Source organism: Somniosus microcephalus, chromosome 7 (genome assembly GCF_052327205.1).
Source record: "Somniosus microcephalus isolate GS21.2 chromosome 7, FLI_Smic_1.0, whole genome shotgun sequence".
NCBI classification, from domain to species: domain Eukaryota; kingdom Metazoa; phylum Chordata; class Chondrichthyes; order Squaliformes; family Somniosidae; genus Somniosus; species Somniosus microcephalus.
The window spans coordinates 271,433,357-271,456,694 of NC_140993.1; the positions used below are offsets into that span (position 1 = coordinate 271,433,357).

At 47.1% G+C, this 23,338-nt stretch overlaps 1 protein-coding gene across 1 annotated transcript in view; it reads right to left on the minus strand.

Annotated features, from left to right (window-relative positions):
- The window catches only part of itprid1 (ITPR interacting domain containing 1), a 176,335-nt gene that overhangs the window by 147,070 nt on the left and 5,927 nt on the right, over positions 1-23,338 (minus strand). Inside the window, exons 2-5 of the mRNA XM_085993776.1 lie at positions 18,564-18,612; positions 14,708-14,751; positions 6,506-6,559; positions 4,940-4,991 (exon numbers count right to left, since the gene is read on the minus strand). Of these exons, the coding sequence (XP_085849902.1) occupies positions 4,940-4,991; positions 6,506-6,559; positions 14,708-14,751; positions 18,564-18,612 (199 nt within the window). The remainder of the gene's footprint in view (positions 1-4,939; positions 4,992-6,505; positions 6,560-14,707; positions 14,752-18,563; positions 18,613-23,338) is intronic.

Here is a 23,338-nt window from a genome sequence, read left to right on the forward strand (position 1 = left end):
GCACGAGTGGGCAGAGGCGGCAGAGGGGGTCAGTGCCAGAAATATTACCCCAGCTCATGGCTGTAATGCATGAAAAAGTTGAGTGATCTAATGAGGCTAAGGTAAGCCTTCTAACTCATATCTATCATTACTCTTTGGTTCACTTTGCACTACCTGTTGCCCCAGCACTCAGTCCTCTTCATTTCCTTTGAAATTCCAGCACTCTCCTACAATCACTGCAGCACACTTCACTCTACCTCCTTCAACTCCTACTGCAGCACTCTGCACCTGTTACTCTCCTCACCATTACTTCATTTACCTCCTCACTTCTCTGCCATCTTTCACACACAAGCAACAATATTCTACCCTGACCTGTATGTCCTCAAAACGTTGCACTACTCTCACACTGACACACTTCCTACTTTGTTGCAGGGCAAGGCGACACACAATAACAGGGAGCAGGCAGCCACAGGAGGGAGGGCCACACTTCATCCATATACTGTCCCCACTTGAAGAACAGGGACATCATGGGCACAGGGTGTGTCAGGAGCGTGGCATCTGGTGAAACTGGAGAAGTCCTGCAGGGTTTTAAACCATCTTCCCCTTGTTCCCTTCTCACTTAATGACACATCCATACATATTGTGGATAACAAATTGCTGCTTCTTTCAGAAGCCACTCATTTGTCTCTGCCTACTGCCCTCAGGGAGCAGAAGAAACAAAAAGAGGTCAGCACTGCATAACACTAATCGTCACTTGACCTGACACTGTGCGCAGTTCAGAGGGTAGGCTATAGGGCTCGGCATGTGGAGATTCACCCAGCACTGGTGCACAGTAGTCACAAAAAGTTAGCATGCAGCTACAGCAAGTAATTAGGAAGGCAAATGGAATGTTGGCCTTTATTGCAAGGGGAATGGAGTATAAAAGTAGGGAAGTCTTGTTACAACTGTACAAGGCGTTGGTGAGACCACACCTGGAGTACTGCGTACAGTTTTGGTCTCCTTATTTAAGGAAGGATATACTTGCATTGGAGGCAGTTCAGAGAAGGTTCACGAGGTTGATTCCAGAGATGAAGGGGTTGTCTTATGAAGAAAGGTTGGGCAGGTTGGGCCTATACTCATTGGAGTTTAGAAGAATGAGAGGTGATCTTATTGAAACATATAAGATTCTGAAGGGGCTCGACAGGGTAGATGCAGAGAGGATGTTTCCCCTTGTGGGGGAATCTAGAACTAGGGGGCATAATTTCAGAATAAGGGGACACCCATTTAAATCGGAAATGAGGAGGAATTTCTTCTCTCAGAGGGTCGTGAATCTTTGGAATTCTCTTCCCCAGAGAGCTGTGGAGGCTGGGTCATTGAATATATTTAAGGTGGAGATAGACAGATTTTTGAACGATAAGGGAGTCGAGGGTTATGGGGAGCAGGCAGGGAAGTGGAGTTGAGGCCAAGATCAGATCAGCCATGATCTTATTCAATGGCGGAGCAGGCTCGAGGGGCCAAATGACAGACTCCTACTCCTACGTCTTATGGTCTTAGTTCTTAAAAGGGCAGGAGAAATAGGACGGCCCAAGAAGCAGCTCGCCAGAGGGAGAGCTCACATCCTAGTCCTGCAGCATAGGGTACAGATGGAGACATCAAGGGCCTACTGACGTAAGAAAACTACTAGGCACTTGGTCTAAGCGTTAAACAAAGCTTTAATCAACTGTTTTACAACATGGAGATCTAATTGTGTCCTTCACTAGTTCCTGTTAAAGAATGTCCTGAGCAAGCTGGGCCCATGCCCAAGTATTTATACTCTCCCTGGACAGCGCCACCAGCAGGCCGCCCAGTATTATTTCATAGTCATTTCCACATGAATGACAAGATTCATGTCACCTACCATACATAAGAAGACTGATGGCAATTCCCACGGGCCTTCTAAATGCATTGGACTCCCATCAAGCTTGCGCTAATGTTGGAGAGCAGAGAGGATTCCAACTCCAACTTGTGTGCTGTCTTTGCACACGGCATCGAAACCTTGCAGTCAAACATGGAGCGAGTGGTCATTTCTCTGAGCACTGCAGGGGGCCCAACAGTGATGGAGCCTCTGTTGACAGGTCTGGCAGCTCTGATGGAAGCTCAGACTGCTGCCATCTTGGCTCTGGGGTCCAACATCACCTTTGGATTACAAAGCCTGGATACAGAGTGTTATGAATCTTATGATCCATGAAGAAAGACTCATGAAATAACACTGGACGGCCAGCTAGTGGCGCCGTCCAAGGAGTATAAATACTCGGGCGTGGGCCCAGCTTGCCCAGGACATTGTGTAAACAGGAACTAATGAAAGATAACTAGACCTCCATGTTTTGGAACAAGTTGATTAAAGCCTTGCTTTATACTCAAACCAAGTGCGTAGTGAGTTTTATTACGTCACAGAGTGTGGACAGCGGCTTCAAGAGCCTCCCAGCATGCCTGCACGCTGTTCTCATGCAGAACAGTGGGTGCATTAAGGCTCAGGTCCCTCAGAGTGACATTGGTTCAATGGGAAATGCACCTACTGTCCTCTCTCAGAATGACAGCATGTCTGCTCCCGCAGCAGCCTCTCAGCCGGTTCTCTGAGTGATGCCACACAGTCAGCTGGGCGAGACTCTCCCAGTGAAAGCTGAGTCTCAGCAGTCCGCAGCCAGGTCCTTAACAGCCACAGCTCCTCAAGGTCACCTGTAACGGCCATCTCAAGTGCCCTCAGCAGACGTTCAGCAGCCTTCCACCTCCCAAACTGGAACCACTGAGGAGCCATCTCATAGGAACACCAGAATAGGTAACCCAGCACAGAAGACCGGCACTAGGACTTTGCCCAAGGGTGATTTGTAGATAGGCATCAGTCATGTAACCATTCATTAAATCAAGGATGGAGTCTGTTGGAGCAGTGATAAAATGTGTTACGATAGAGCTGCTGGTCTCCATGAGTGTTCCTGTTACATCACTAAGATTATGAAGTTGTACATTTTGTGGGCATTGATATGATGGGTGTCAGGACTGGGTCAGATGGAAGGAGGGAGTGTTGGTACTCTGGGGAGGAGAGGGATGGTTTAGGAGAATCACTCCTCCATAATTTGCTGCCTTACAGCTCTGGCAGCTTGTTGTGGTGCTGGGCCATGATCGTCATCCCCTTTTTCATCTTCCTGCTCCACTTCCTCCTCCTCGGGTAGCTACACAGCTACTGCACTTTGGATGTCAATATTGTGAAGGATGCAGAAAATGATGATGAATCTTGACACTCACTCCAGACTGGACTGAAGGACCCCTCCTGAGCAGCCCCGACAGCAGAACCATCGTCTCTGGACGCCAGCGGTTTGCTCAATCAGAAACCTTGTTGCTGCATGGCTCTCATTATATCAGCACTCTGAGTCCGTGCCCGGATTCCCGAGAGGAGTCATGAATCAGTTGCAGAGGGGATAGTCCTTGGTCCCCCAGCAGCCAGCCTGGCACCCAATGCTCTGGATGGAACAGAGGTGTATTGAGGACTGGCTGCATGATGACTACTGGCAGGAAAGCAGGCGCAGACCTGCTTGAGTCGCTGCCTGTGGCCAGAAACAAATTGAACGTTGAGCAAATGGAAGCCCTTCCTGTTCAGTAACAGAGCTGGTTCCTGATGGGGAGCTCGCAGTGCCGTGTGCGTGCAGTCTATGAAGCCCTGCACTGCGCGATTCCAGCAATGCAGGCAAATCCCAGTGCTCTTCCTTTCTGTTGGTCAGCCTTCCTGCGGAAGCTAATGAACTGTTGCCGCCTCACAAACAGCACATCAGTGACCTTCCGGATCACCGTGTGGAAACGAACGGATGTTGCTGATGGTACCAAAAGCAGCTTAGAATGAGAGGGAGACATAAAGGTTTAGAGCCACGGTGACCTTCACTGCCAAAGCCAATGCATTGTTTGCTGTGATGTTGGGCTCCAATTCTCACTCCAACAGATGGCACAGGTAAGTGACTGTCTCCTTGTTGAAACACAGCCACCTTACACACTGCGCCTCTGTGAGATTCAGGTTTGATGGTCTGTGCCAAAATGACTCCTTTGCCCTCTTCTTGCAGTCTGTGCTGGTCTTTACTGCCTTCCTTGCCACTGCTCCTCCTGATTCGGGAGCCCGAGAGCCCAGCCCAGCAGCATTCCCCATGTTCAGCAATTCTGAACAAGAAAATTCAGGGGAAACAGTTGTAGCCCTCCACAAATGGAACTCGGCAAAACTATTTAACAGCAAAAACCATTATCCAAAACAGCTAAAAACTTGGTACAAAAGCACAGTAGCAGCCTGAAACTTAACTTGATGGAGCAGAGGATCCCTTCAAATACCGCTTGTGGGAGCTGATTGGCGGGGCGGGTTTAGGAAGCGGCGTGTCAAGCGCGCACGGCCACCCAGTTAACCAGAGCGTCCTGCTACAAGCACAGGGCCCTCACTGACAGATTTAAATGATGCCTGTGGTTTGTTGCAGGCAGCCACCCAGGGCGCCCGTTGAGTGCCGGAACCAATATTGTGTCGTGCACACCGACGCCGGCGTTCCAATGTGCTGCAGCATTTGACACTGTGGCCCCCAATTTTGGACCCGGAAAAGATGCAAAACGCACGGCAATTTCGACCCCGCCATCTGTGATACCCTCGGTAAAACTGCATTTTCCTTTTGGATTGTGAATCTACTTTTGGTCAGTTATGTTTTATTCTCCCAGTTCCCTCCTTTATGTCTTTCACCATCAACCAACCAGCTCCCAGCCGTCTTCCACCAAGGGCGCTATGGGCAGTAGAGGATGCACGAGCGCGACTCTACCCGAAACCATCTCCTGATAGCACAGACAAGATCGAGAAATCAATGGGTGGAAATTGTGATTGACTGACTGCTCACTGAGCACCACTCCACGGTGGAGCCCCGGTACACACTGTGCCAGATTCAACATTTTGCTTTCACATTAATTTCAGATGCAAAAATAAACTCACCTCATATATTCTTGTACAGTCATGTATTGCATTCCACTTGGATATACAGTAGCTGTCGGGGAGGGGAAAAAATATTTTTGCAAAGAATTTAATTGAGAAATAGATTCCAGCGAATTGTTCGACGTGAATTTAGTTAAATACATTGCAAGTATTGTATAACGTTTCCCGCTTAACATGGAGACATTCATGCAACATTGCACAGTGTGACTGTGGCTGCCCAAGGCTCCCTCCCCTATTTGTAATCCACACTTGCAATACGGGTTTGGCAGTGCAGCCAGGCAATAGGGGAATCAACTTGCAAAAGCTTAACCATGCACCTAATTTCCAGCTGATGAATCCAGGCCATGGTCTGGACCTTGGAGAACCCATTAACGTTGAGCCGTGCCAGAGACAGAGCTCAGCATTTACAGGGTTTAGGCAAGTGATTCGCTTCTGCAGCGCTGATCCGGCCTAACAGAAGTGAACTGCAAAAAAACAAAACTTTTTGTTTTCTGTTGCAAGGCGGGCCCTTTTCCTGTTGGGAACGTCTCCACTCCATGTATAAATCTCATCGAAATAGCCACGATGGTGACTACGACATCACAATTGCCTCCTTAACAGTGCAGTGAAAATGTATGTCCACTAATGCAGAGATAAAACCATACATCTTGGCATTTAGGACACATTCTAGAAAGCTTCCCAGTGTCCTGTCGCAACATAAGCAAGCAACAGTTTTACTTTTGTTTGAATACAACATTTCAAATCTGGCATGGTAAAGAGCAGGCTGGGCCTATACACATTGGAGTTTAGAAGAATGAGAGGTGATCTTATTGAAACATATAAGATACTGAGGGGGCTCGACAGGGCAGGTGCAGAGAGGATGTTTCCCCTCGTGGGGAAATCTAGAACTCGGGGGCACAGTTTCAGAATAAAGGGTCGCCCTTTTAGAACTGAGATGAGGAGGAATTTCTGCTCTCAGAGGGTCGTAAATCTGTGGAATTCTCTGCCCCAGAGCGCCGTGGAGGCTGGGTCATTAAATACATTTAAGGTGGAGATAGACAGATTTTTGCAAGATAAGACAGTGAAGGGTAATGGGGAGCGGGCGGGGAAGTGGCTTTGAGCCCAAGATCAGCCATGATCTCATTGAATGGCAGAGCAGGCTCGAGGGGCCGAGTGACCGATTCCTGCTCCTATTTCTTATGTTCTTATAAAGATGAACCCTAAGAGGTTTGCCAGTGCATCATGTGTTATCTAACTAAGTCATGCAGATCAGGAGGGTCCCAGAGAAGCCTGTGCATGGCAACACTCTGAGAGGCTCAGAATCTTTGTCCTGGGGGGTCCCCTCGCCCGATCGTTACCGTGCGTCTGCCTACATATGGGCTGGGTGCAGTTTCCTCCAAACAAGACCAGCCAGCAGAAAATGGTGGGGAGATATGGGGTGCAGCAGCGGAGCACTCCCCCAAGCTGCTTTCCACCTATATGACCCCTTAACCACCAAAAAATGGCCAGGGGCGGTGGGAGGAGGAGGAAGAAGAGGAAGGAAGAATTGAGGAGGAGGAGGAGAAAGATAAAACCTGTAACACTCACCTTCTACACCCAGCATTAAGTCATCTTCTGTGCTGCTTATCCTCCTCGTGATGCCTGATGGGCCAGACATAATAGTTTACCACTGCGTCATTGCAAGCCAAACTTTGTTCTCAGAAGTAATAGTGGTTCAGATTAAGTGATGCAAACTAAGAGAGTCTTTCAATAACTTTGTTGTGCAGGTGCAGCAGGCGGTTAAGAAGGCAAATGGTATGTCGGCCTTCATAGCGAGAGGATTCGAGTACAGGAGCAAGGATGTCTTGCTGCAGTTGTACAGGGCCTTGGTGAGACCACACCTTGGGTATTGTGTGCAGTTTTGGTTGCCTTATCTGAGGAAGGATGTTCTTGCCATGGAGGGAGTGCAGCGAAGATTCACCAGACTGATACCTGGGATGGCAGGAATGACATATGAGGAGAGATTGGGTCGATTGGACTTATACTCGCTGGGGTTTAGAAGAATGAGAGGGGATCTCATTGAAACTTATAAAATTCTAACAGGACTAGACAGACTAGATGCAGGAAGGCTGTTCCTGATGGTGGGGGAGTCCAGAACCAGGGGTCACAGTCTAAGGATAAGGGGTAAGCCATTTAGGACAGAGATGAGGAGGAATTTCTTCACCCAGAGAGTGGTGAACCTGTGGAATTCTCTACCACACAGGGCAGTTGAGGCCAATTCATTAAATATATTCAAGAAGGAGTTGGATATATTTCTTAAGGCTAAAGGGATTAAGGAATATGGGGCGAAAGCAGGGACAGGGTACTGAATTTGGATGATCAGCCATGATCTCATTGAATGGTGGAGCAGGCTCGAGGGGCCGAATGGCCTACTCCTGCTCCTATCTTCTATGTTTCTATGAACAGAAGGAACATGAGAATTGTTTTGATTTCTTTTTGGGTTCAATAAAGACTCATTTCTGAAAGAGAATGTTGTTTAATCTAAAGTCTTGTTCAAGACTTTCTACAGCTTTTTACAGAACACACTATGCTGTGATGCATCTAGAATGAAACGGAAAGTAAAACTCCTCTGGACTGCTTGTCTCTCACATGACCTCTGCTGGTCAGGCACAAGTAATCAAAAACACAGACAAATATGCTGTAAGGCATAAGTAATCAAACACAGACAAATATCATCACTATTTGCTGATATCATTACATCTCCCTTTCTTAAAACAAAAGTATTTTACTTTTAACTAACAACATTTAATGAACTTACATTATCATTATCATGATCAAGGTTTTTTACCCTTGCTTTGTGTGTTCACATGAAATATGTCAATACACTAGAACTTGAAGAAAGAATAAGATAACATTACTTCCTTCTTTAACAATAGTCCTTAAATTTGCTCAATGAGTCTCTCAGGAGGCTTCACGTGTCTTGAGGATTTTCTGATTGATTGTCCTTGAATCTGAGTTGTTGCCTCAGATGATTGGTTCTCAGCTGTGTGATCAGGTTGTTCACCAGTATCAGTCTCTTGACCTGCTGTGGCTGGTCCCATGAGAAGATCTCAATGATTTCTTCTCAGAACAGCACCCTCATCTGTCTGAATGGTGTATGATCTTGGTTGAACTTCACTCAGGACAGTTCCCTTCTGAGTCCATGTGTTTGTTTTGTCTTTCAACCTTACTTGGTCACCAGTGTGGAGTTCAGGTAGGTTTTGTGTTCCTCTGTCATAGTAGTACTTTTGCTTTTCTTTCTGTTGCTCTTTGAACTTCCTCACTTTCTCCCCCTCTTTTGTTTTCAGGAGGTTCTCCGGGATGGGTAGGTTTGACCTTAGCCGACGTCCCATCAGGAGTTGGGCTGGTGACATACCACACTCGAGCGGCGTTGTGCGGTATACAAGCATGCTTTGGTAGAAGTCAGTTCCACTGTCTTTTGCCTTGTACATCAGTCTTTTCACTGTCTGGACCGATTTATCCACTAGTCCATTGGACTGTGGATAGTGAGGACTTGACGTTGTGTGGACAAAGTCCCACTCTTTGGCAAAGTGTCGGAAATTTGCATTGTTAAACTGGGGTCCGTTGTCTGTGAAGGCCTCGCTTGCCACGCCATGTCTGGAGAATATGGCTTTCATACTTCTTATCACAGCTTCTGCAGTGGTGGTGTACAGTCTACAAACCTCTGGATACAGGGAGTAATAGTCTGTGACGACAAGATAGTCCTTCCCTTGACATACGAATAGGTCAGCGCCTACCTTCTGGTAAGGTCTGTCTGGTGCTGGGTGTGGCTTTAGTGGTTCTACCGGATTGCTTGCTCGATATTTCAGGCATATTGTGCAGTTTGACACCTCATGTGTCACATCTTGGTTGATTCGTGGCCAGTACATCACATCTCGTGCTCTTTTCTTACACTTTTTGATTCCCAGACGTCCTCCATGGATCTTTTTTAGCATCTCTCTTCTCAGACTCTTTGGGATAACTATTTTACTTCCTTTGTAGATGATGTCTTCGACCACTGATAGTTCCGCCCTGCAGTTCCAGTACTCTGCTATATCAGGTGAGCAGACTTGCTTCATGTTGGGCCATCCATCCAAGATGCTTTTTCTCAGTCATCTCATTGTTTCATCTTTGTTTGTCTCAGTCTTTATGAGCTCCATTTTTGCATCTGCTATGGGCAGTGCACTTGTGATCATGTCCACGTAGGCGTTCACTTTTTCATCCATTGTGGTGTTTGCGGGCTCACTTGGGTCAACAGCTCTGGACAACGTGTCTGCTGTATACATCAGCTTACCCGGTGTGTACGCAACATTCAGTGTATAGCGTTGCAGCCTGATCATCATTCTTTGTATTCTAAGCGGACAGCTATTCAGTGGCTTTTGGAACAATGCAATCAAGGGCTTATGGTCAGTCTCTACACTGATTGCTTGTCCTGCCACAAACTGGTGAAATCTTTCACAGGCGTATGTGATGCTGAGCAGCTCCTTTTCTATTTGAGCATATCGCGTCTCCGCGTCTGTCATTGAGCGCGATGCATATGCAATAGGTTGCCAGTAGCCATATTGTTGCAGAAGAACGGCACCGAGCCCACTCTGTGATGCATCTGATGATATCTTGATGGGTCTCGCTGGGTCATAAAACCTCAGAACTGGTTCCTCTGTGAGCAGTTTCTTTAGATCGCTCCATGACTTCTCATGCTCATGATTCCATTCCCATTCTATGTTCTTTTCAGTTAGTCTTCTCAGTGGCGCTATTTTTTCTGAGAGGTTGGATATAAATTTACCCATGTAGTTGATCATTCCATTAAACCTCTGCACGTCCTTCTTGCATTGTGGCCTTGGCATATTCTCAATGGCGGACACCTTTCTGGGATCTGGTCTGATGCCCTCACTGCTAAGGATATCTCCCACGAATGTCAGTTCTGTCACCCCGAGCTGGCATTTCTCTCTATTCAGCTTCAGGTTTGTTTTCCTTGTTGCTTCCGGCACTTTTTTCAGTCTCTCGTCATGCTCAGTTCTCGTGGTTCCCCATACTATGATGTCATCCATTGATGTATCAACTCCCTCCAGGTGCTCATAGATCATATGGATAGTCTTGTGATACACTTCAGGAGCTGAGGCAATGCCAAATGGTAACCTTAGGAATCTGTATCTGCCAAATGGAGTGTTGAATGTGCACAGTCTTGAACTTGCTTCGTCCAGCTTCATCTGCCAAAATCCTGAGGACGCATCTAACTTGCTGAAATATTTTGCATTTGCAAACTGTGCCATGATTTCCTCACGTGTAGGAAGCTTGAAGTGCTCTCTCTTTATTGCTCTGTTTAGATCTCTTGGATCCAGGCAAATTCTGAGCTTTCCATTCTTTTTGTCCACTACGACGAGGGAACTCACACACTCAGTTGTCTCATCTATCTTCTGAATCACGTTCAGGCTTTCCATCCTGTCCAACTCTGCCTTCAGTTGCTTTTGAAGAGCAAACAAAACTTTTCTGCATGGATGTATGACCGGTGTCATACTTTTATCTACTCTGATCGTGTGTTCTCCTGGAATGCAGCCTAGACCCTTAAATAGGTCTTTGTACTCTTTCATGAGTTCATCATAGACTGTCTCTCCTTCGCTTTCCACAACGAGGACTCTCTTTACCAGGTTCAGTCTCTCACAGGCTTTTAACCCTAGTATGGCTTGCACATCCTTTGGCACCACGATTAATGCTAGCGTGTGCTCTCTGTCCTTGTGTGTTACTTTGACAATGCATTTTCCTTTCACTGGTATATCAGTACCTGAGTATCCGGTCACTTTCACTTGTATTCCATGTAACTTTGGTCTGGGTCTAATTCTCTTAAAATCGGTCTCTGATATCACATTAACTTGTGCTCCAGTATCCAATTTAAATGGAATGTGTATGTCGTTCACTTTTAGTGTCAACATCCAGTCTCTTTCTTCTCTTTTGTTTTCAGACACAACATCTACATAGAATTCCTCTATGTCGCTTTCATCTACTGCATGGACCTTGCTTTGTTGCACTTGGTTCTTGCAGCAACGGGCATAATGGTTGTTCTTGTTGCAACTATTGCAAGTTTTACCATATGCTGGACACTTTCTTGGTGGATGCTGTGTACCGCATCGACTACATGACTTCCGATTGTCTCTTCCATTTTCGTTTGCTGGCCACATCTCTTTTTTCACATTGGCGCTCTCTTTGTTAAACGGTTTGTATCCGTTCTTTCTCACTGCATCCACGTTGCAGCTACTGTCACTGAACAGCTCCTTTGCCTGCAACTTCACAGTCTCCGTAGCCCTACACAATGCTATGGCTTTTCCCAGGTCTAGATCTTGCTCTCTTAGCAGCCTTTCCCTTAGACCATTATCTGGAATACCACACACCAGTCTGTCTTTTATCAGCGAGTCTGTGAGTCCCCCAAAATTCACACGATTTGCTCCGGTTTCTCAGTTCAGTCACATACTGATCAATAGTCTCGCCGATTTTCTGTACACATGTGAAAAATTTGTGCCTCTCAAAGGTCACGTTGCGTTTAGGTATGCAGTAGGCCTCAAACTGTTCCATTATTTTATCTAGCTTCATTTTGTCTCCATCAACAGCGAATGTGAAGTTATTATACACCTCCAGCGCTTCATCACCCACGACATGCAAGAACAGTGACGATTTCTGTTTATTACTTTTCTTGTCAGCTCCGATTGCCGCTAAATACAACTCTAAACGTTGTTTGAACCTTCTCCAATTTTCAGCCACATTACCTGTCAATTGAAGCGTCGCCGGTGGGAGTAAACCTTCCATTTTTTCACTTCGTTAGCTATTCTCTAATGGTAAGCAACGATGTTTTCTTCTGGCTTGCTAATATGTGGAGAGCTGATTTCGCTTACTTGCCACAACTGCTTTCACTGTCCCATCAAGTTGCTAACTTCAGATTTTTTCTCTTTCAGCCACTTCTGACATCATGTTTTGATTTCTTTTTGGGTTCAATAAAGACTCATTTCTAAAAGAGAATGTTGTTTAATCTAAAGTCTTGTTCAAGACTTTCTACAGCTTTTTACAGAACACACTATGCTGTGATGCATCTAGAATGAAACTGAAAGTAAAACTCCTCTGGACTGCTTGTCTCTCACATGACCTCTGCTGGTCAGGCACAAGTAATCAAAAACACAGACAAATATGCTGTAAGGCATAAGTAATCAAACACAGACAAATATCATCACTATTTGCTGATATCATTACAAGAATTAGAAGCAGGAGTCGGCCATACGACCCTTCGTGCCTGCTCTGCCATTCAATAAGATCATAGCTGATCATCAGCATCAAATCCACTTTCCCACCTGGTCCCCATATCCCTTGATTTCTCTAGATTCCAAGGGGGCTAAATTCGGTTGATTTGCGCCTCCCGTTAGCGCCCTAACAGTGCGCAAATCAACTAGCGCCTGGCCTCCTCATCTCAGTCCTAAATGGCTTACCCCTTATCCTTAGACTGTGACCCCTGGTTCTGGACTCCCCGGCCATCGGGAACATCCTTCCTGCATCTAGTCTGTCTAGTCCTGCTAGAATTTTATAAGTTTCAATGAGATCCCCTCTCATTCTTCTAAACTCCAGCGAGTATACGCCCAATTGACCCAATCTCTCCTCATACGTCATTCCTGCCATCCCAGGTATCAGTCTGGTGAATCTTCGCTGCACTCCCTCCATGGCAAGAACATCCTTCCTCAGATAAGGTGACCAAAACTGCGCACAATACTCACGGTGTGGTCTCACCAAGTTCCTTAATCACTCCACCATTGGTGGGCGTGCTTCAGCTGCCGAGGCCCTAGGCTCTGGAATTTCCTACCTAAACTTCTCCGCCTCCCTTCCTCTCTCCTCCTCCTTTAAGTGGCTCCTTAAAACCTATCTCTTTTGACCAAGCTTTTATTCACTGGTCCTCATATCTCCTTATGTGGCTTGCTGTCAAATTTTGTTTGATAATCGCTCCTGTGAAGCACTGTGAGATGTTATGGATGTTATATAACTGCCACCACACCACCCCCCACCTCCTAGTCTCATGCTTCAGCAGGACTTTTTAATTTCGCTCTGGTGGGGTTGAAAATGAAAAGTTCATGTTAATAGCAGAGCCATGGTGACCAGTCAAACTTCTGCATTGGTTTCTAAAACCCAATTAGCAATAAAAAAAAAGATAAAATCTCACCCTAAGGCATTGTAATTTCAGGGGTAGTAAAACACATTGCATCTGTTATACTGCTCTTCTGCCAGCTCTAATGATGCTGGCAAATTCTTGGGCACATATCCTAAAGAGTTTTTATAGCCAACACACGTGGAGAAGCAATTAACAGTATATTCTGTTGCGGGGTTATGAATCAATAGTGCTTCATAAATGAAACATTGCTATATTAACACTTTCAATACGGTTACTGTTCTTACTGTTGAAAATGAAAGCTTTGTGACTTTATTTGTGTAGAATTTGTTTGGTGAATTCGGTGTAGAATTTGTTTGGTGAATTCGGTTGTCTATGGTGAGTTAGTTAGCCTCAGCCTAACTGGTTCTACTGGTTCCAAATTAGGGAGAAGATCGAAACAATCCATAAGCACTGCTCCCGATTGGTGCACAATGTGCGTCTGTTGAAGAAGGACAGGCCTGGGTGTGGGAGGGCAGAGTATCTGAGAGAGGAGAGATGAAAGGAGGCATGACGACAGGAGAGTGCGGTCAGGGAGGGATTGAGAGAAAAGGGAAATAGGGGGAAAAAGTGAAACGGCTCGGGTCCGGAGCGGCAGCCATAGTGCGCACACGAATGGACACGGGAGAAGCTCAGGGAATCGCTCAACCATTGGTGGCCGTGCCTTTTGTTGCCTGGGCCCTAAGCTCTGGAATTCCCTCCCTAAACCTCTCCGCCTTGCTACCTCTCTTTCCTCCTTTAAGACACTCCTTAAAACCTACCTCTTTGACCAAGCTTTTGGTCACCTGCCCTAATTTCTCCTTATTGTAATGATCAATAACATGTCATTCTAGAATAGTACACTAGGTGGAGCTATAGAGCTGTAGAGCTGTATATATCGCTGTGTTTAGTTGTATGTGTTTAAGACTACACTACCCACGATGCACTAGGCTACCCACAAGGCAGTAGTCAAGATGGCTGCCTGCATACAGAAGTACACATGCTGAATCTCTACAGATGCTGTACCTAGAGAACGTGTACTGAATAAATGACGAGCTAGAAGCTAGCTGTTCATAATAAGAATGTCTAGTTATTAATGAACATAACACTTATGTGGATCGGTGTCAAATTTGTCGTCTTAAAATACTCCTGTGCAGCGCCTTGGGACGTTTTACTATGTTAAAGGTGCTATATAAATACAAGTTGTTGTATACAAGCCTGCCAATACTCAGTCTAGGCTCATACATGAAGAATGGCCACTTGAGCAAGATACTGGCACAACTACAAGGTAAACTCGCTGCTTCTAAATGATAGAAAATTATGGGCTGCATGCACGCTATTTCCTAAAAAGCGCTCCTGACGCGTGAAGTTCCACACTGGGCACAAGCAAGTGGGAAACTTAGGTTTATACCTCAGCGGGAGGGAAGGGTTGTTAGATGTCGGTACTGGGATGGAAGGCAAATTAACTTGGAATGAAATATTTCAGCATTAACAATTGTGATTCATAGGTGTATAATGTGTGCTTAAAATTAGATAGCAAAGCACCAACAATTCTCCACACAAACTATCCACTACCATTGAAGCTCTCTCAATAAAAACTCCTAGTTTGATGTCATTACCTGTTCTCTGTGGGCTCTGAGACCTGTGCTCATTTACAGGTACCCTGTAAAGCAAGGCACATGCACATTAGATTCAGGCAAACAGCTGCCACACCCAGCCGTTGAACTTGTACCAGGAACTAAACTCAGAGACATTTCATTCAACAGTTTGAAGGTATCTGTGGGAGGATAGAGCTCTCGAACATGAAGCGATCACATTACAAGATTAACCCTTGTTAGCTCTGGAGAACTCTTCAGTGGTCAATCCCCAGCGGAAATTTCAAGAGTTGAATTTCCTCGGAGCTGCTCCCACTCCAGGGTCATAACTTCACCGGCAGTACGGCGGAAACCTTGGCCCAGAAATTGCTGGGCCGGCACAGCTCGTGAATTGGATTTTTATTTTACCTCACCCTTCAGGTGGTCTCATTTCTGTGCCGCAAATTGTTGGAAATGTGAATTGATAAAAGCACGGTGATGTCAACCGGGCATCTGGGACCTACTGAATGATGGGGTCAAAGGTCCACCTCACAGACCAATGAAATTTAAGGATAGAGAAAGAAACAGAGAACACAAGACATAAGAGCATAAGACGTAGGAGCACGATTCGGTCATTCGGCCCCTTGAGCCTGCTCTGCCATTCAATAAGATCATGGCTGATCTAATCTTGACCTTAACTCCACTCCCCTGCCCACTCCCCATAACCCTTGACCCCCTTATCGTTCAAAAATCTGTCTATCTCCACCTTAAATATATTCAATGACCCAGCCTCCACAGCTCTCTGGGGAAGAGAATTCCAAAGATTCACGACCCTCTGAGAGAAGAAATTCCTCCTCATTTCCGATTTAAATGGGTGCCCCCTTATTCTGAAATTATGCCCCCTAGTTCTAGATTCCCCCACGAGGGGAAACATCCTCTCTGCATCTACCCTGTTGAGCCCCTTCAGAATCTTATATGTTTCAATAAGATCCCCTCTCATTCTTCTAAACTCCAATGGGTATAGGCCCAACCTGCTCAACCTTTCTTCATAAGAGGGAATGAGGGATAACAAAATATGGTGAATCAAGAGTCAAATTAGATACAGAAAGAGAAATAAAGAGATGGAAAGAATGATTGGATTAAGAAAAAAAAAGACAGAAAGGAAAATAAAATAATTTTTAAATTTTACATTTAAAAACCTCTAGGAACAATTTATTACCTGTGGGAGTGAATCACCACAGTTTCAAGTTTTCCCTTTCTGGGCCTCCAAGGTCGAGTTTCATGTCAGGACCATAAATCACATTATTAACAGGGTCCTTACAACATGAAATATCAGCTCTAAATGTCTGCGGCGAGACTCATTTGTATTCACAAATCCAGCAATTTCCTGACACTGAAGAGGTTGACTGTGACATCCCGACTTTGCAAGGCTAACAGCAGAGTGGCAAAAAGTCATCCAGCAATTTGTGGCGATTCGCAACTCACGACGGATCTCTTGCTTGCCACAAATTGGGTTTTTTACGCACTAATAATGGCGGGCACTGTGACCTCACCGTTACTTGTCCGGCAATTTTTGAGGCCTTGTCTTAGGGCGCGAGACAAAACTGCTGCAGCAGAATGGGAGCAGCTCCGAGGAAAGTCCTACTGACATACAGGGGAACGTGTCCCGATAGCTCCTACTACCTTTTACATACAGATTGATTCTACTGGTCCACAGAGCAGTAGTAATACCCGCCCACCTGCATGCTTCAGAGACATGGACCATGTACAGCAGGCACCTCAAAGCGCTGGAGAGGTACCACCAACGCTGCCTCTGCAAGATCCTGCAAATCCATTGGCAGGATAGGCGCACCAACGTCACTGTTCTTGCTCAGGCCAACATCCCCAGCACCGAAGCTTTGACCACGCTCGATCAGCTCCGATGGACGGTCACATCGTCCGTATGCCCGATACGAGACTCCCAAAACGAGCGCTCTACTCGGAGCTCCGGCACGGCAAGAGAGCCCCAGGTGGGCAGAGGAAACGCTTCAAGGACACCCTCAAAACCTCCTTGAAAAAGTGCAACATCCCCACCGACACCTGGGAATCCCTGGCCCAAGACAGCACAAAGTGGAGGAGAAGCATCCGGGAAGGCGCTGAACTCCTCGAGTCTCTTCGCCATTGGCAAGCGGAAGCCAAGTGCAAACAGCGGAAGGAGCACACGTCAACTCAAGCACCCCACCCACCCGTCCCTTCAACTACCATCTGCCCCACCTGTGACAGAGACTGTAGGTCCCACATTGGACTCATCAGTCACCTGAGCACTCATTTTTAATGTGGAAGCAAGTCACCCTCGGTTCCGAGGGACTGCCTAAGAAGAAGACAGATTGATTCTACCCTTGACTAATAGTGGATTGAAGATTTCCTGCTTCGGGAAGTTGCAAAACCCCAGACACTTTAATTTCTCAATCGAGACCGGGACCACAAGTGGAAGATCTCCCCCGTAGTCTCCCTTGTGGAGAAACAGTGTCACAAACCACAGGCTGTACAAAAATAAATACCTGAGATCGACAGCAGTGTGTCATTATTATAACACACTCCCCATTGCTCCCAGGCAACTCATTTACTGCTTTATACAGAAAATAAAGGGAACTGAAGAACAGCAACAACAAGCAGACGAGGCAGTGACATTTTGGGGGGAATTTTACTCCAAAAACCAGGTGGGTTGGGGTCGGGTGGGAGGTTAAAGAGTTAAAAAGCTGAATCCTGACCCCCAACCCACCTTCAAACCCCCCGACTTCTAGTTTTAGTGGAAGCAAAACGGGGTGCAGGTAGTCAATTCGTTACCAAGAGGCAGATTGGCACTTTAAATATTCTAATGAGGCTGTGTGCCTCATGGTGATCCACTATTTTAAATTTAAGTGTGGCGGGCAGATTTCCCAGGTCTCGGGGAACCCACCAACTAAAGGGAGGCGAGGACTGCTGGATCCAGGAGATAAGTATCTTTCCACTTACCTGCTGGATCCAGCATTCCAAACTCCACAATTGGACACCCACCCGCCCTCCCGGGCCCCGACCCTTCCAATCTCCCCCCGATATCCGCCTGAGGCCTCAGACCCCCCCAACCCCCACGAGGCCTCTGATCTCCGATTCCCCCCTCCAGCCCTCAATCTGCCCCCACAGCCTCTGAGCCCCCCCCTTTGACCCCCGATCACCCCCCAGCCTTCTGACTTCCCCCCTCCAGCCCCCAGTCCACCCCCCACAGCCTCTGAGCCCCCCGTTTGACCCTGATCCTTCCCACCCCCCCAGGCCTTCTGACTTTCCCCTCCAGCCCTCAATCACCCTATGACCTCTGATACCCCCACCCCGATCCCTCCCTCTGTCCTCTCTGCAGCCTGGTGTCGCAGGCCTATCCACCCGACAGACAGCCAGCCTCTCTATCGGGGTGGCTGCGGGCAGGAAACTGATTTTAAATGCTAATCAGGCCCTACCATTACTTTCAGGAGGGCCTGCGTCCCCCCAGGTTTCCTGACCGCTTTCCAGCCTCCCCCCCCACCCACCCACCCCCCACCACTCCCCATCTCCCGCTCCCTACTCATGTCCAAATTAAAATTCCGGCCTTTATTTTGAAAATGAAACAGTGGGGGAGGGGGGAGACTGGGTGTTGCAGCAGATTAGATGTTGGCCGTTCATCTCTGGGATCTGGATCAAGTCCAGCCGCGACTGACGGGATGAAAGTTTCCTCTGCCTGCTGGCTGTAAGAATCCTCCCTGAATTGACGTTGGGCAGTTTCAATACTGCTCCTGTTGGGCAAGGATCTGCAGCTAACGTATCAGCTGCTATCGTACTAGAAGATGGTTCTCCTTGGGCAACTGGGGAAAAAAATCTTACAAGTTCTAGGAGGTAAGAAATGATGGCTCACGTGCAGCTGGTGTTGATCCATTCTTGAATACTCTGTTGGGTGTAGTCTCCTTTGAGAGCACAAGATCATAAGACAGACACAAATCAGGAAAATCCATCCAATGCCTCTTCGCTCTTCCAACCTTCCATAACAGCATCAAACTATTTCTGGAATTTTCTCCCTACCCAGAGTCCCTTCCATGTGTTGATCACCCTTTGTATGGCGAATTTCCTGATAGCGGTCTTAATTTTGTCTTTTATTAGTTTCATTCGGTAATTTTACCTTTGAATGATAGAGTAAAATGGTCGATTAAATCGTCCGTCCTCACTTTCATTTAGTGCAATATTGCTGTGCTGTTGTTTTAATTGTAACCGTATCAAATATTAGTTTCTCCTCTCAAGAAACATGTTAATGTAGATTACAAAATTTTAAACCATACTATTTTGAAATGGCTGGGATATTTGGAATGGAGCCTGTGTGGGAACGAATCAGATACTGCGCAGATGTGTGGGAAAAGCTGAAGTTGGTTCTATGAAAGGGGTCTGCAAGCAAGAACTAGGATGACCCTTAGAGCTGAACAGCCCTCAGAACTCCCTCCCTAACCGCACTGTGGGAGTACCTTCGCCACACGGACTGCAGCGGTTGAAGAAGGTGGCTCACCACCACCTTCTCAAGGACAATTTGGGATGGGCAATAAATGCTGGCCTTGCCAGTGACACCCACATCCCACGAATGAATAAAAAAAAAGGGAAAGAATATGCTGGGTCAAAGGTAGTTGATGTTCACCACTGCTAATTGCAAGGACATCAGCAACAAAGAGGCGGCATTTGTTCAGCCGCCTAAGTACCTAAAATGGCGGGCAGGGTATGCACGCACACTTCCGACCGGAAGTGTGCCGCCTGCCATATTTGGTAAGGATAAAAAAGGTGTCCTTTACCCACACCTGAAGCAGACCCTTTGCATATGCAAATAAAAGGCCTCCTGCCTACTCCTGCTCCCGGCTACAATGTTGATTTGCCCTGAGTCAGCCTGGGCCCGTACTGCTGCACTCACGGAAACCAACCCTAAATATTGCTTGCAAAGAAAGAAAGTTAAATTTCTTAACTGTAAAGCACCATCCCGATCGCTGCCAGTCCCGACCACCACAACCCCCCCTCGCCCTCCCCTCCCCCCCTCACCGGCCACAATATCCCGAATCCCCAACCTCTAGGCCCCAATTTTTTGTTAAATCATTTATCCTTGTTTTGCAATTGAGAGGTGTTTGATAACCTCTCAGGAACTCCCTCACGTTATCAATTCCTTTGTCCGTGTGTTATACAGCGATCATTTGGGACTGAGGCGATAACTGAGGCAGTGGAACAGGTGAGGTAATCAACTTACTGATTGCCTGATCCAGGGCTTCTGAAATGTTCCTCTACCTTTTCAGCTTCATAAACTAAACCAAAAAGGCTATTACCAATGAATAAGATAAAGCAGGATGACCTTAAATCTCCTGAGAATTTTGAGGGCCACATTAAGTTTTAACTAATGCCTTGTGCTTTAATTAAGTTCTCTTGGATATTAATTATACTTACATTCCGCGATACTCATTCACTACTTATTTACTTTGACGCAAGCTTAAATTATTGGCTCCTTGTTATGGGTAATGAATTCAGAGTGGCAATTTTTTAAAATTTGTTTACGGGATGTGGGCATTGCTGGCAAGGCCGGCATTTATTGCCCATCTCTAATTGCCCCTGAGAAGGTGGTGGTGATCCGCCTTCTTGAACCAGAGGGGGCAGTTAAGAGTCAACCACATTGCTGTGGGTCTGGAGTCACATATAGGCCAGACCGGGTAAGGACGGCAGATTTCTTTCCCTAAAGGACATGAGTGAACCAGGTGGGTTTTTATGACAATCTGGTAGTTTCATGGTCACCGTTACTGATACCAGTTTTTAATTCCACATTTATTTAATCAATTGAATTTAAATTCCCCAGCTGCCTGTGGTGGGATTTGAACTCATGTGTTTGGATCTCCTTCCTCTCCGGCCCTGACCTCCCGCAGCACCATCTCTATGTGAACAAGGTCCACGGCCCAATATTTGTGGCCCCTCGGACCCTACCATTCATGCGCAGGGTAAGTGATTGCCCAATATTTCTAGCCAGAACCAGGGGTCACAGTCTAAGGATAAGGGGTAGGCCATTTAGGACAGAGATGAGGAGGAATTTCTTCACCCAGAGAGTGGTGAACCTGTGGAATTCTCTACCACAGAAGGCAGTAGAGGCCAATTCATTAAATATATTCAAGAAGGAGTTGGATATATTTCTTAAGGCTAAAGGGATCAAGGGATATGGGGGGAAGGCAGGGACAGGGTACTGAATTTGGATGATCAGCCATGATCGCATTGAATGGCGGAGCAGGCTCGAGGGGCCGAATGGCCTACTCCTGCTCCTATCTTCTATGTTCCTATGTTTCTATGTTTCTATAGCTCATTGACTCCCTTCATTTTGGCTCTGAACTGAATGAGAGTAATTGACGGTAACTGACCTGACCTTACTTATAGATCGCGTGTCTGATCAAATGATCAAATTTGCATAAAATCACATAGAATTTTACAGCAGCACAGAAACAGACCACTCGGCCCTAATTATAAATGTGTCTTCTCTGTGGACGGTCACTGCAGGCAACTAGATGAGTAAATGATGCGAACACACCCTGGACAAGCAACACGGGTTTATCACGCAACAATTTGCGGGTACAGTAGCATAGTGGCTGTGTTACTGGACTCGTAATCCCGAAGCCTTGATTATTAATCCAGAGACGTGAGTTCAAATCCCACCACAGGCAGCTAGTGAATTTAAATTCAATTGATTAAATAAATGTGGAATTAAAAACTGGTATCAGTAATGGTGACCATGAAACTATCGGATTGTCATAATAAACCCACCTGGTTCAATCATGTCCTTTAGGGAAGGAAACCTGCCGTCCTTACCCGGTCTGGCCTGTATGTGACTCCAGACCCACAGCAATGTGGTTGACTCTTAATTACCCTCTCTGGTTCAAGAAGGCGGCTCACCACCACCGTCTCTGGGGCAATTAGGGATGGGCAATAAATGCTGGCCTTGCCAGCGATGCCCACATCCCATAAACGAATAAAAAATACCCTTCTTGGACCTCTTTAAAATTATCAGCAATATAGAACAGAGATAATCACTGCTTCCAATTTGCAGAGAGGGTAGAGAGGGTAGATGGTATGAATGGGTGAGCACCACCTCCTTGGTATTAAGGAAACTGTAAGTGCAGGTGCTCAGTCAATATCCTGGCGTTGCCAACCTCAGCATCTCCCACAGCAAGAGCTGAGCACCTCCCCATGAGCTGTCTGGTCTTATCTGCAAAAGGGATGAGGGGTGTCATGAATCTTATCATTCATGAAGAAATGACTCAAGAAATAACACTGGGCGGCCAGCTGGAGGTGCCGACCAAGGAGTATAAATACTTGGGCGTGGGCCCAGCTTTCCCAGGACGTTTTTGTAACCAGGAACTAGTGAAAGATAACTAGAATCTCATGGTTGTGAAACAGTTGATTAAAGCCTTGTTTTATACTTAAACCAAGTGCTCAGTAGTTATTTTACATCAAGGGGGTTTAAAGGAAGGGAGCTCCGGTGGCGTGGGTATTATGTGCCAATTTCTTCTATAAAGGCTTAAGTAAATTCGGGTATAGTTGTCAGTTAAGGAGTGAATAGATCTGGGGATGTGAGGGTGTTAAAGTGGAAGGCCTCAGTGCGGCATCGGCAGCGGGTGGAGGCGGAGCAGCGCGGCAGAGCGACTACAAGAGGCCCCAGAGGCTCAGGTAGGCCTCAGTGCGGCATCGGTAGCGGGTGGAGGCGGAGCAGCGCGGCAGAGCGACTACAAGAGGCCCCAGAGGCTCAGGTAGGCCTCAGTGCGGCATCGGCAGCGTGTGGAGGCGGAGCAGCGCGGTAGAACGACTACAAGAGGCCCCAGAGGCTCAGGTAGGCCTCAGTGCAGCGTCGGCAGCGGGTGGAGGCAGAGCAGTGCGGCAGAGCGACTACAAGAGGCCCCAGAGGCTCAGGTAGGCCTCCGTGCGGCATCGGCAGCGGGTGGAGGCAGAGCAGTGCGGCAGAGCGACTACAAGAGGCCCCAGAGGCTCAGGTAGGCCTCAGTGCGGCGTCGGCAGCGGGTGGAGGCAGAGCAGTGCGGCAGAGCGACTACAAGAGGCCCCAGAGGCTCAGGTAGGCCTCCGTGCGGCATCGGCAGCAGGTGGAGGCAGAGCAGCGCGGCAGAGCGACTACAAGAGGCCCCAGAGGCACAGGTAGGCCTCAGTGCGGCATCGGCAGTGGGTGGAGGCAGAGCAGCGTGGCAGAGCGACTACAAGAGGCCTCAGAGGCTCAGGTAGGCCTCAGTGCAGCATCAGCAATGGGTGGAGGCAGAGCAGCGCGGCAGAGCGACTACAAGAGGCCCCAGAGGCACAGGTAGGCCTCAGTGCGGCATCGGCAGCGGGTGGAGGCGGAGCAGCACGGCAGAGCGACTACAAGAGGCCCCAGAGGCTCAGGTAGGCGTACCAATCTCCAATCTCAGACAAGGAGAGAGGTAAAAAGTATTCAAGGTGTGACGTCACCACAAAACAGGTAGGTGATTGGTTGGAGTATTTCTCTCGTTTTAAAACTTTAAGTCTGTGGTTTATAGTTTTTAAGGTTGCTGTGGTGTACCAAGGCCTTTCTGGTGCAGAGTGACTGTTGGTAAACCATTTAACTGGTGTAACTAGAGGGATTGATTTAATTTAAATCCAATTAATTAA